Raw genomic sequence first — 12,851 nt, forward strand, 5'->3', positions numbered from 1 at the left:
ATTTCTTCTAGAGGCAGTGATCAACTCAAATCCTTATCACCTGCTGGTCAGCAAACAGCAGAGAACACCACAAGATGGCGATCACAGTCCTCCGGAACATAGAAACACCTGTAAATCTCCAAAAAATAGAGATAATAAAATGTTAAATATGACAGAACCTGAAAACACATGGTGGTCATTTGATAAGAAGGTAGTAAAATAAATGGCATAGGATGTACAGAGACCATTGTAGATGGGAGCTTTAGTCTATGGACTTTTTGCCTGCCTGTTTACATTTGTATTTAAGTCTTTGTGGCATCTGTCTGTAAATGTATTGATAACTAGACACTTGTCATCATTTACTATCTTCTTATCAAATCTGTGTGTTTTTCAGGTTCTGTCATATTCAACATTGTATTATAATTATTTTTTTTCTGGATTTCCTAGTGTTTCTGTGTTCTGGAGGACTGTGAGCTCCATCTTGTGGTGTTCTGTTTCTCTGCTGTTTGCTGACCAGCAGGTGATGATGATTTGAGTTGATTACTGCCTCTATAAGAAATACCTGTTTTTCTCTTTCACACTCGCCTGAGGAAGATCTTACAGATCGAAACGTTGCCTTAAAAAGACAAACAGTGTTCAGACCTCCTTTGTGCTCTGCAGGTAAGAGTTGTTTTTTGTACCTGAGTATCTTTACCTGGATGTGTGCACACTTGGTTCCTCTTCTGATACAAACACACACACAGTGCATTCATAAAGAGCTCTGACCCCTTTGCTTTTATCACATGTTTGTTATGTTGCAGCCTTACACTAAATTAATGTAAATTCATTGTTTCCCCTCATCGATCTACACTCTATACCCCATAATGACAAAGCAAAAACAGGCTAATTTATTAAGAAGAATAAAGTGAAATATGACATTGACATGAATATTCAGACACTTGAAATGGAGCTCAGCTGCCTTACATTTCTCTTGATTGTTTCACCTTGATTGGAGTCCACCTGCTGTAAATTCAACTGATTGGACATGGAAAGGCACCCACACCTGTCTACATCAGGTCTCACAGCTCACAATGCATATTGCTGTATGTACCCCCAACCAAGTATATGCAATTTATAATAATGATAATGCAAGAACTTTTCATTTCTGCCAGTATATCTGGTTCTGTAACATATTTTATTTACGTACAGGTATTTATTGTATTGGGTATGAAAAGTGTGAATTATTCAACAGAATATTTACCTTTTAGTACCCGTATGTGCTATTTTTGGAAACCAGAATGATAAGAACACAGTTTGAGGTTAACCTTCAAGTCTTGATCATGATCCAGCTGCAGTTTAGCAGCTTTGAGTTTAGTGACAGCAGCTGCATCATGTTAATTTGGCATCCAGGTCAATTCAACCTAAGAAATGAAAAATCCAGGCTCATGTCAGACATTCACATCAAGTTAACTCCATGCACCGTAAGAGCATGCAGTGTCTGTGAGAGGAGTTGCATTTAATTTAATTTCTGTTCAGTTTGATTCAGTATCACTAACAAGAAAAAAACTACTTTCAAGACGTTTAAGGACCAAACAAACCTTCCATAGCAACTCTTCTCTTCTTCTCTGCAAGTCTTTTCTCTAGTGGCCACAAGGTGGTGCTCTTATGCTTCTGACCTCAGTCTGCCTGAAAGAACCACAGGAAAGAACTGAGGCTGCTTAGAGCCATCTCAAGTAAAGTGATAAACGTCTCTTCAGCTTCAGTGATGAAGCTGCTCATTTATATTGTGAAGAGAGAGAGAGAGAGAGGAAGGGAGGCCTCGGTGCTCCTGGTAGGCCGATCTGTCGTTTCCTCCATTAGTGTGAGCTATTGTTAAACCAATTATAGAAGTGTTAATGGACGATGGAGGAGCTATTCTAATGAGAAACGGCCCGCAGAGAGAGGATGTGGCTAAATGTGTGTTGGGGAAGAAATGGGACCTTGAAGGAGCATTACACCAATCAGAGAGGCTTATTAAGCTCCATGGCTGAAATACAGAGGAAAGAAACCAGATTCAAAGAGCATCCAACACAGGATTTGATGATCATATAACAGGCAATGTAACCATGTATTCTCTATAATATAGAGTTTATATCATAAGTGTAGCAGGCTTAAATAGCACACAGCAGAGCTGAAATAGAAAAGTTCATCCAGAACAGTTTGAATTTAGGGTTTCTTTTTCCAGAGCGACCTGAAGGTGATGCTGTGTTGGAAATTCAAGGTCTCACTTTTCCCACAGGCACCTGAAGGCAACAAAAAAAAGAAAAGTCACTATTGGAACAAAAATATCCTACATATGAATCACCACCCAAATCTATAGCCAATAATCTGATCCCTGATTTAAAAGTATCTTTTCATGCATCCTCTATTATTGAATTGTATTTATCTGCAGGTCTGAAACTTTCTGAAGGAGTGTTTATTTGACAAAAAAACATTTGGTTCCTTGTAATGTTGCTGATGTAGGTATTTAGGCTATTCTGCTGCTAGACAGGAGAAACAAGTCCAGCTTTAAACCAGAATAAAATGAATGTACTGAATGAGATGCAGTCCTCTACCTTTTATTCACATGTTGTGAAAAACCATATAGCCTATGAACCAAACTATTCCTTCTGTGGAAAGGCCACAACACAAACTAGACTTAATATTTGGTTTTATTGCTCCTTTGTTTTGTTAATTATTATGATGACAAGCTGCAGGTCACAGTCTACTAATCTTTTTATCTACATGCATATCTACCGTGCAGATGGAAAAAGCTCATCTGTGTCAGGCTTAATTGCATCATTACAGACACTGAGGTGTTAGCTCATTCCACGTGTTAATCGATCTGACAGCGTTTTGCAAACAGGCGATAATCGCTGAGTCTTTACAGGTGATGGCCTGCAGAGAGTCTCATCGACAATATATATGTTACTATCGCACAGAGCTGCAGCTGCAATATGACGACTGGCTGGTAAATATTAAGAAAAGCATCTTGTGATTGATTATTAAAGTAATAAAAACCATCAGTGCAAGGTTCAGTGAATGCAACACAGCCATCAGGTTCAGGTGGACGTCAGAGATCCATCAAACATGTTTCTTATAAAACTTATCTTTAACATTTCTGCGTATTTTTGGTGCATCTGCTCGCTCCTGCGCCTTCCTGTTATTTCTTCTTTCCTCTGGATCTGTTCTCACAGTCTAATCCCGTCGACCTCCTGCCTGCGCATCAATTACATCTCCATTGACTGGCCATTAGGAAGAGGCATTGACATTCACAGGCCTCCGTCTGCACCGAGGCAGATGTGTATTCCACAACACAGGAGTAAAGCCCTATGCATTACACCAGGATTACATTATGCATTGTACTTCTCTTTGGAGAAAAGAAGAAGTTCTCATGGAAGGAGGTCTCTCTCAGTCGACCGAGACACTTTTACGCACAGATTACGCACACGAGCATCCAAGAAAATTCAAGCGTCTGTTGGCTCCCTTTAAATTTGGATGCTGAGTTCACTTTACCTGGTGACCTGAATGTGATGTTGGAAATTCAAGGTCTCAGTTTTCCTACAGGCACCTGAAGGCAACACAATTATTCAAACAGATTCAAAGAGCATCCATCTGAACACAGGCTTTATGATTATCATATAAACAGGCAATGAAACAACATATTCTCTATATCATTGAAAATAAGTGTAGTAGGCCTGAAAAACATATTCATCCAAAACAGTTTGAGTTTGGGGTTTCTTTTTCCAGAGGGACTTGAATGTGATGCTGGGTTGGAAATTCAAGGTCTCAGTTTTCCAACAGGCACCTGAAGGCAACAAAATGATATAGATAAAAATAAGCAAAGTCACTATTGGAACAAAAATATCCTACATATGAATCACCATCCAAATCTATAGCCAATAATCTGATCCCTGATTTTAAAGGATCTTCTCATGTATCCTCTTTTATTTTATTGTATTTATCTGCAGGTCTGAAACTTTCTGAAGGAGTATAGTTTGTAATAAAAACCATCTGGTTCCTTGTAATGTTGCTGATGTAGGGATTTAGTCTATTCTGCTGTTAGACAGGATAAACAAGACTAGCTTTAAAGAGCTTGTAGAGCACATTTCAGCAACAGGGCAATTCAAAGTGCTTTACATAAACATTCAAGAACATTGCGACAAAGTGCAAAAGAACATTAAGACATAATTAAAACAGTTATAAAAACATTAAAGATTAGAAAATAAAAACAAGCCAAAAATAAAAGCTATAGGATAGAAGCTAAAATAGAATATAACACACAAGAGTAAAAGCTCTAGAGCAGTATAAGATCATTATCTGGTTTAATAAAAGGCAGCAGCAAACAGGAACGTTTTAAGCTTTGATTTAAAAGAACTCAGAGTTGGAGTTGGTCCTGCAGGTTCCTGGGAGCTTGTTCCAAATATTTGGTGCATAAAAACTGAATACTGCTTCTGACTCTAAGCAGACCTGATCCAGATGACCTGAGAGGTCTGGATGGTTCAGAACATAGCAGAAGATCAGAAATGTATTGGCCCTAAACCGTTTAGTGCTTTGTAAACCAGCAGCAGTATTTAGAAATCAGTTCTCTGAGAGAGAGGGAGCCAGTGTAGAGACCTCAGAAACCTTTACGCACAGATTGCGCACAAGAGCATCCAATAAAATCGAAGCGTCTATTTGGTACCTTTAAGTTTGGATGCTGAGCTTACTTTACCTGTTGTTGTCTGGTGTTGCAGTAACGTGCATGTGGTTAGGATCATCAGTGTTTTGGTCCAGGAGGTGGGAACTTGGGTGTTCTCTAATGTTCCTGATAAGGATCTCTGATGTTCTGATATTTTTTCTTTTGATAGTCAAATATTTTCCTGACAGTCGTGATTTTTACATGACTATCAGGAAAATATTTGACTATCAAAAAAAAATCTGAAAAAAGTTTGGCGGTTACCACAATTAAACCCTCAAAGAATGTGTTAAAAGCTTCAGTTAAAAGGCCCCAGAGAAGTGGTAGCCGAGGGAATTAACGACTTTCACGCCCCTGGTCACACTCACACACTCACTCACACGTCACATACTGACTCCACACCCTGATAAACGTAGCTTAATATAGCTTAGTTGTTTTGTTTTTTGCAATATCAAAATTCAATATTCTCAAGTGATATAATTTTACTTTTTCAATCGCAATTTACCTCCAAAAACTGCAGATAAATATGACCTTATTAAAGAAAAAAAATGGGTGTTGAAAGGAAGCGACATGATTTAAACTTTATTTAAGTTTTATAATATTATTGTACTTTATTATTATTTTATTAATCTAGTTTTTTCCACACTGTTTTAACTACTATTGCTGTTATTTTGTTTTTATGTTCAAATTTTGGCACAAAAAGTACAGTGAAGCAGTACAACTGTAAAGAAATTATGTTTTGCATGTTTGAAACAGTGTTATCCTAGACCTGTATATCCTAACTCCCCTGTTCCTCTTTGTAGTGATAATGTGGTACACATGGAAAGTTTGGTGATGTACACATGGAATTACATTGAATAATCCCAGAGAAGGTAAAACAAAAAGGAAATAAATACATAAATAGATGGATAAAATAGATAACAATAATAATAGTGAATAGATCAAAACGGAGTATATACCTACACACCTATTGCTGTTATTCTAGCTTTTAATTCTATTTTATTACATTTTTTTTAATCATTTTATTTTCTCTTATTGTCTTTTCTGTTGTTTTCACGGTCCACACTTATCCTATCTTTATTTTCATTTTATCATCATTTGTGAAGCACTTTGAACTGCACGAGTTGCTATAGCTACAAATAATGTTTGATTGATTGATGGTTGCATTTTGGGGCCACATTTTTTCATCTATTTGTAGAACAGACGCATTATTTCATAACACCTCGCCATTATGAAGTTCACTTATAGGCCTATATATTTCTATATATATTCTGTTAAAGGTCCCATATTATAAAAAAAGTGAGATTTTCATGTTTTTTTTATTATAAAGCAGGCTTAAGTCCTATATAAATACTGTGAAAGTATCGAAACACTCAATCCACAGGGAAATACACACAGCCTGTATTCAGAAACTCTGCATTTGAAACAAGCTGTTAGGATTTCTGCCCATTAGTGATGTCACAAATACAATATTTAGACCCTTTATACAGATTTAAATGTAAACATTCTAAATGTGTCCCAGTTTATTCCTGGTTGCAGTGTATGTGAATGACATCAGCTGACAGGAAGTACACATGGACCCAAACTGTTGCCTAGCAACGCAATTCTGTTGCAATTCCAAATTGAAAACGGAGCGTTTCAGACAGAGGGTTAATACAGGTATAAATACAGGTATATTCAGGCAGACAGTATATGAGGAAAATAGAGGGTTTTTTTAAAACATTACAGCATGTAAACATGTTAGGCCTAGCAGTGAACTCCATAATGGCGAGGTGTTTTAAAATCTGTTTATATCATGTTTATTTTTGTTTATAGCTTATTTATATATTGGAAGAAATTCCATTTTTTTATTCTTATTTTATTCTAACGTTTGTATCTATTCTTTTGTTATTATACTGTTTGACTTGCACCAACAAAACCAAAGAAAATTCCTAGTGTATACCTCTTACACCTGGCAATAAACACCATTCTGAGTCTGAAATAATGCGTCTGTTCAACAAAAAGATGAAAAAATGTGCCCCCAAAGTGCAACCATCAGTCAATCAAACATTATTTAGCACCTCGTGCAGTACAAAGTGCTTCACAAATGATGATAAGATGAAAATAAGATAGAACAAGTGTGGACCGTGAAAACAACAGAAAATAAAATGATGGATTTAACAGAAAATATATAATTATATAGGCCTAGTAGTGAACTTCATAATGGCGAGGTGTTATAAAATAATGCGTCTGTTCAACACAAAAAGTTGAAAAAAATGTGTCCCCAACAACAGAATATATATATATATATATATATATATATATATATGTATATATATGTATATGTATATATATATATATATGTATATATATATATATATATATATATATGGTATATATATATATATATATATATATATATATATATATATATATGTATATATATATATATATATATATATATATATATATATATATATATATATATATATGTATATATATATATATATATATATATGTGTATATATATATATATATATATATATGTATATATATATATATATATATATATATATATATATATATGTATATATATATATATATATATATATATATATATATATATATATATATATATATATATGTATATATGTGTATATATATATATATATATATATATATATATATATATATATATATATATATATATATATATATATATATATATATATATGTGTTCTGTTAAATGCACTCAGCTCTGTCACTGGAGGATCCTGGGACAGTGTTTCGTCCGGGTGGCCCCGTTGCAGCCGCCGGCCAATATACAGCACGCCAGGGGGCCACATCGGCCTTGTTGCGAGGCCCTTCCTGCTATTCAAATGTCCGGAGAGAGGAGGGACCAGCCGGCAGCTTATAAGAGCAGGACGCGCGTCTCTCTCTGCTGGATTTACGCGCTTCACCTCCAGCTGCCACACCTGGACAGAAAGAAACCAGGAGAAGTCAACATCTACCAGAACACGGTTATGAAACAATGGATGACTGACAAATAAGAAATATTGACTTTACTATATTCCCAGGAGCTCAGCTCAAAGAGCATCACTCTTTCATTTTTTTTTTTTACTCTAGATCTTTTCTGTCTCTTTTTTTCTTGGCAAAAAGGAGACAACTTTTTCTTTTTTTTTTCAACAAAAACTTCCAACTCTGATCAGGATTTTATATTTATTTTTTTGATATTTTTAAACAACCAGTCATAGATAGAAGTGTTTCTCCAAAAAGACTTGTGTTTGGGGATGTTGAGCTCTGTGAAGATGGAAGCACATGATCTACCAGAGTGGAATACTTTCTACAGCGAGGCCAGCGAGGTAAACACACCTTCACATTTCACATTCATTACAACAAAAAGAACAGTAAATTAATCATTTATTTATGTTTATTTCCTCGTGTAGTTTTTCTTGGCAGTGACAGAGAGAGGACACTATTTCATTTGCGCACATTCTCAGGAGGAAAAACGAAACGAAAAGCAGCTGTAATCATATGATAAATTATAAAAGAATATTATTTAAATTATAATATTATTATTTCTCTGGAAATATTGTAGGAGTAGGCTATAGCATAATATTTAAAATAACATTAGAGTGAGTATCGAGGCGCACATTGCATTTTGACAGGGGTGTAAGAATTTAACATCAGCAGAAAAATGCTATAAAAGTACCAAAAATAATTCATATTATACGATACGATACAACTTTATTGTCAGTTTGCACTGAAATTAATTTTGCATCCATATAGGCAGCTCAGTTTGAGAAAAAGTACACATACAATAGACATACTGTTAACCATAGACAGACAGACAAAAAAGCACATCATAATTATTCATACATAACAAAATTACCATCTGTCCTCTGGATTTACTTTAGCAGCACATTATTATTCTTCTGTAAAGATCATTATACAAATATTATTGAAAAAGAAAAAAAAATGTATTTTCACAAGCCACTAAAATATTACCTCAGTTTTAATTGAATTATTGATAATCTAAATATCATATTAAATACTCAGGGTCTAAATTGCTACACTAAGTGACATTTTTTTTATAAAGTTATTTGCTCATCAATAGAAGTTCTTCCTTTGTGTTCCCGCAAGTGTTGCAACAATTCATGTGTAAATGTAACTTTTATTTTCTCACTAATTCAATTAGAGTTAATTCCATCAGCAGCTTCAGTTTGTCACCTCGACTCGAGCTGATGAAATCACTGAGAAGAAAAAACATAATATTCAAGCAGCAGGCCGAGAGTCCTTCTGTCAAAAGCTTTGAGATTTCACCTAAAAAAAATACACTTCTTACCAATTATTCATCTTTGACAAACACGATAAAATAAGAACAGATAATTCCAGTTGAGCTTAAATAGGTAACATTTGGTTAACTAGAGGAGGAGGCCGTCTGAACCGAGAAGCACCATGACGCGCTTTTTACGCATTTTCAGGTTAACATGTCTGTGTGAAATCCATGTCGTCTCTCTGCGCACTGAGAGCTTCATTGTGCATTGATAAGGAGTCAAACCGCTTTACTTTCACATTTAAACATTCACTTTCATGCACTCTTTTAAATTAATACTAAAGAACATTTGTTTTCTAAATGTTCAAAATTAAAGGTCAAGATTAGTTTTTTATAATTTATTATTTAATTCAAGAGTTTTATTTGCCATTTGCACATATAATCAGTAAATTAGAATTCTGAGCAGTTCTTTTAAGAAAAGAAAAAAAGGTAGAAAAAGGCACAAGGTAATTACAGTACAAAATAAGTAGCACATTCAACTCAACACAATAAATAAATACATTATTAAAATATAAAACAGTGTGGTCAATAAATAAACTAAACTAGCTCTCATAAAAATATTTAAAAAAAATAAATAATTAATATATTTCAGACCATTCCACAGTGGAAGGCAGCATATTGCACAGCATTACAGTCCATTCAGTTCAGGTTTGTCAGTAATGGTATGGAGGTGAGGTGAGGTATTTGTGTCCCTCTTTAACGTCCTTTGCCACCAGTCTTATTGTAGCTGAAGAAGCTGTTGTGAAAGCAGAGGTGCTCTGTGAGTGGAGATGCTCTCTGGCCTGCGGTGCTTCAGGTTGTGTTCTGTTGTGTTTTCTTGTGAATAATGTTGTTTTGTTCCTCTTCTCCTCCAGATGTATTCCTCGCCCAGCACCATGAACTCTGGTCTGTGCTCCATGGGCTCCATGGGCACCATCAACAGCTACATCAACTTGAACCCGGCCACCGCCTCCCCTGCAGGCATGAACGCCATGTACCCGAGCTCCAGCCTCAGCAGCTCCCCGCTGGCCTCCATGGGCGGCGGGCCCGGCCACATGTCCCTGTCCCCAGTGACCTCGTCCCTAGCTTCGGGCCCTCTAAGCCAGCTGGGCTCTTCTGCTCCAGGCTCCCTGGGCTCCTTGTCCCACTACCAGAACATGGGCCAGTCCATGAGCCAGCTGGGCTACTCCTCCCCTGCGACCCTTGGCCGGGCCGGGCCCAAGGAGATCCCCCCGAAGCCCTACCGACGCTCACTGACCCACGCCAAGCCGCCGTATTCCTACATCTCCCTCATCACCATGGCGATCCAGCAGAGCGGCAGCAAGATGCTCACCCTGAACGAGATCTACCAGTGGATCATGGAGCTGTTCCCCTACTACCGTGAGAACCAGCAGCGCTGGCAGAACTCCATCCGCCACTCGCTCTCCTTCAACGACTGCTTCGTGAAGGTGGCTCGCTCGCCGGACAAGCCGGGCAAAGGCTCCTACTGGACTCTGCACCCGCAGTCGGGCAACATGTTCGAGAACGGCTGCTACCTGAGGCGCCAGAAACGTTTCAAGATCGAGGAGAAGTTGGCGAAGAAAGCAGGCAAGAACCAGGAGGGCGGCTCAGGGAAAGGAGGCCATGGTGGAGATCACCTGGTGGAGGACCACAGTCCCACAGGAGGATCAGAGGGAGCTGACTCTGCCCACTCAGATAACTCCCACCCAGGCTCCTCAGACGACCAGCCGCATCCCAGAAACTCCCTGGGTCCACTGGACTGCCCTCCGCTGACCTCCTCACACCTCCACAGCCCGCCGGTCTCCCTGCCTCCCTCCTCCTCCTCCTCCTCCTCCTTGTCCCTCTCAGCCACCAGCGCCTCCAACTCGCTCCTCCACTCCCAGTCTTTAGTGGGTAGCGCCCACCTCCTGCCCAGCGCCATGCATCAGCACATGGACCTACAGAGTGATGCCCTCAAGTCCCTGGACCCCCACTACAACTTCAACCACCCCTTCTCCATCACCAACCTCATGTCCAACGAGCAGAAGATGGACCTCAAGTCCTACCAGGACCAGGTGATGGCCTACAACAGCTACACCACCGGCTCTCCTGTAGGAGCCAAGCAGATCTACGACAGCCAAGGGCCGGCCGCTATGGACACAGGCGCTTACTACCAAACTCTGTACAGCCGCTCGGTGCTCAACGCCTCCTAATGTGGACACACACACACACACACACACACACCTGTCTCTAGAGGTGAGCCAAGATGGAGACTTCTCTTTCTCTCTGCCTTTTCTAAAATGGACACCCCAGCTCCTCTTTATCTTCCTCTTTCCGTCCCTCTCCCTCTCTGGCTCACGTCCAGTGGCCTCGCTAGAGACTCACATCTAAAATGGCTGCCGTGTTTGAGAGAGACCAAAGAACAGTTTGCTTTTTCTTTTCTTTCACCAACTCTGACGAACACGGAGACCGGTTGGTTACATGGAGGACAGAAAAGTCTTAACTGATGATGAAGACATTTGACTGGTCCGTGTGTAAAGTCAATACAGAAGTCTGTCTTTGCCTGTCGCACGAGCACCGCACATGGTGAAATTGGCTTTGTACAAAATGTAAATAGAGGTAATGTGGGGGGAAAAGGATATTTGCATTTATTTATGAAGGGAATAAAATTTAATATATCTTGTGCTCTTGTGCTTGAGCGCTCTGTTGACCAGTTACAACCCAAATGTGAGGTATTTTTTAATCCGAAGACTGCTTCAGGCAGGTGTTACTGCAGTGGGAGACCGTTTTATCTTTTTGTGTTACAGCATTTCAAACTACGTCCATCATTTCTGTCAGATCAGACATTCGTCGATGTAAATGTACTGTAGCTGATGAAGTCTGTACTTTCAAAAAATGTTATTTTGGTTGATATGAAGTAAAAAAAAAAAAAAAAAATCCATTTTGTCCTCGCTGGAGCACAGAGGAAACAGAAGCTAAAACTATCTTCTGCAGCCGGAAGGATCGAGGCAAAGCAACTGTGGTAAAAACGAAAAAAACATGTTCATGTTTCTGTTTTTGTTACCCATATGAGAGCGTTAAAACCAGATGCTTCTCAACAGACTGTAACATTTTGAATAGCAGATAGCTGGTGAGCTGCATGGGGGAGTTCAGTTAGTTACTAAAACAGAGGAGGGGAGGAGAGATGCACTATGGGAGAATTTACATACAGTACTTTGCACTATGGAGCTCCCAGTGGCCAGGTGGGCTGATAGTGTGTTTGTGTGTGTTACAACAATACTTAAGAGCTCCCCCTTACAATGTCAATGCATCAGCTCAATGGGATCAACGTCAGAAGGGCGTCAAATAACGCTCGCTGTCCAAAAAGTGCCTTTTCTTCAAATGACTACTGATCTGATAAGAGATCAATGTATCGACGATCTATTGAAGGATTATTCAGATTAACAGCGGAGGACGCTTCAGGTCACACGATGTCCTCTGTGGAGCAAATTTTAAGTTTGTCTTTTATTTAAGCTATGTTGCTTTTCAAACTTTGAAAGTGTGCTGATATAATATATTGTTTTTGTTGTTGTTGTTGTTTCTGTTGGTTTTAAATGTGATTGAAATGATTCATGTTTCATTTTTCTTATTAAAAAGGCAAAAAATGTGGGGCGAAATGATGCGTTTGGTTTTTCTTTTCCATTAGTGATACGTGTTTGCTTTCAGCGAGGACACAAAGACAATCAGAGAGCTGCTTCACCGTACATCCAGTGTTAAAGTACTTTATTGAAACGCATCACAAAATCATCAAATCAAAAAGAGATCACCTCTTTCAGGATTTTAGGCTTTAAGAATATTAAAATCAGAATGATGTCATCCAACTGGACCAAATTTCACTGAATGCAGGTTTCGTCATTTTCCAAACATATTTTGGAACAAATTATT

At 38.3% G+C, this 12,851-nt stretch overlaps 1 protein-coding gene across 1 annotated transcript; it reads left to right on the forward strand.

Annotated features, from left to right (window-relative positions):
• The first annotated feature begins 486 nt into the window (after positions 1-486).
• foxa3 (forkhead box A3) lies at positions 487-12,583 on the forward strand. The gene is made up of 3 exons (XM_037776425.1): positions 487-639; positions 7,390-7,995; positions 9,824-12,583. Exons 2-3 carry the CDS (start codon positions 7,924-7,926, stop codon positions 11,138-11,140), a joined length of 1,389 nt encoding a protein of 462 aa, XP_037632353.1. The 5' UTR covers positions 487-639; positions 7,390-7,923; the 3' UTR covers positions 11,141-12,583.
• The last annotated feature ends 268 nt before the right edge of the window (positions 12,584-12,851 follow it).

Source organism: Sebastes umbrosus, chromosome 7 (assembly GCF_015220745.1).
Source record: "Sebastes umbrosus isolate fSebUmb1 chromosome 7, fSebUmb1.pri, whole genome shotgun sequence".
In the NCBI taxonomy this organism is placed as follows: domain Eukaryota; kingdom Metazoa; phylum Chordata; class Actinopteri; order Perciformes; family Sebastidae; genus Sebastes; species Sebastes umbrosus.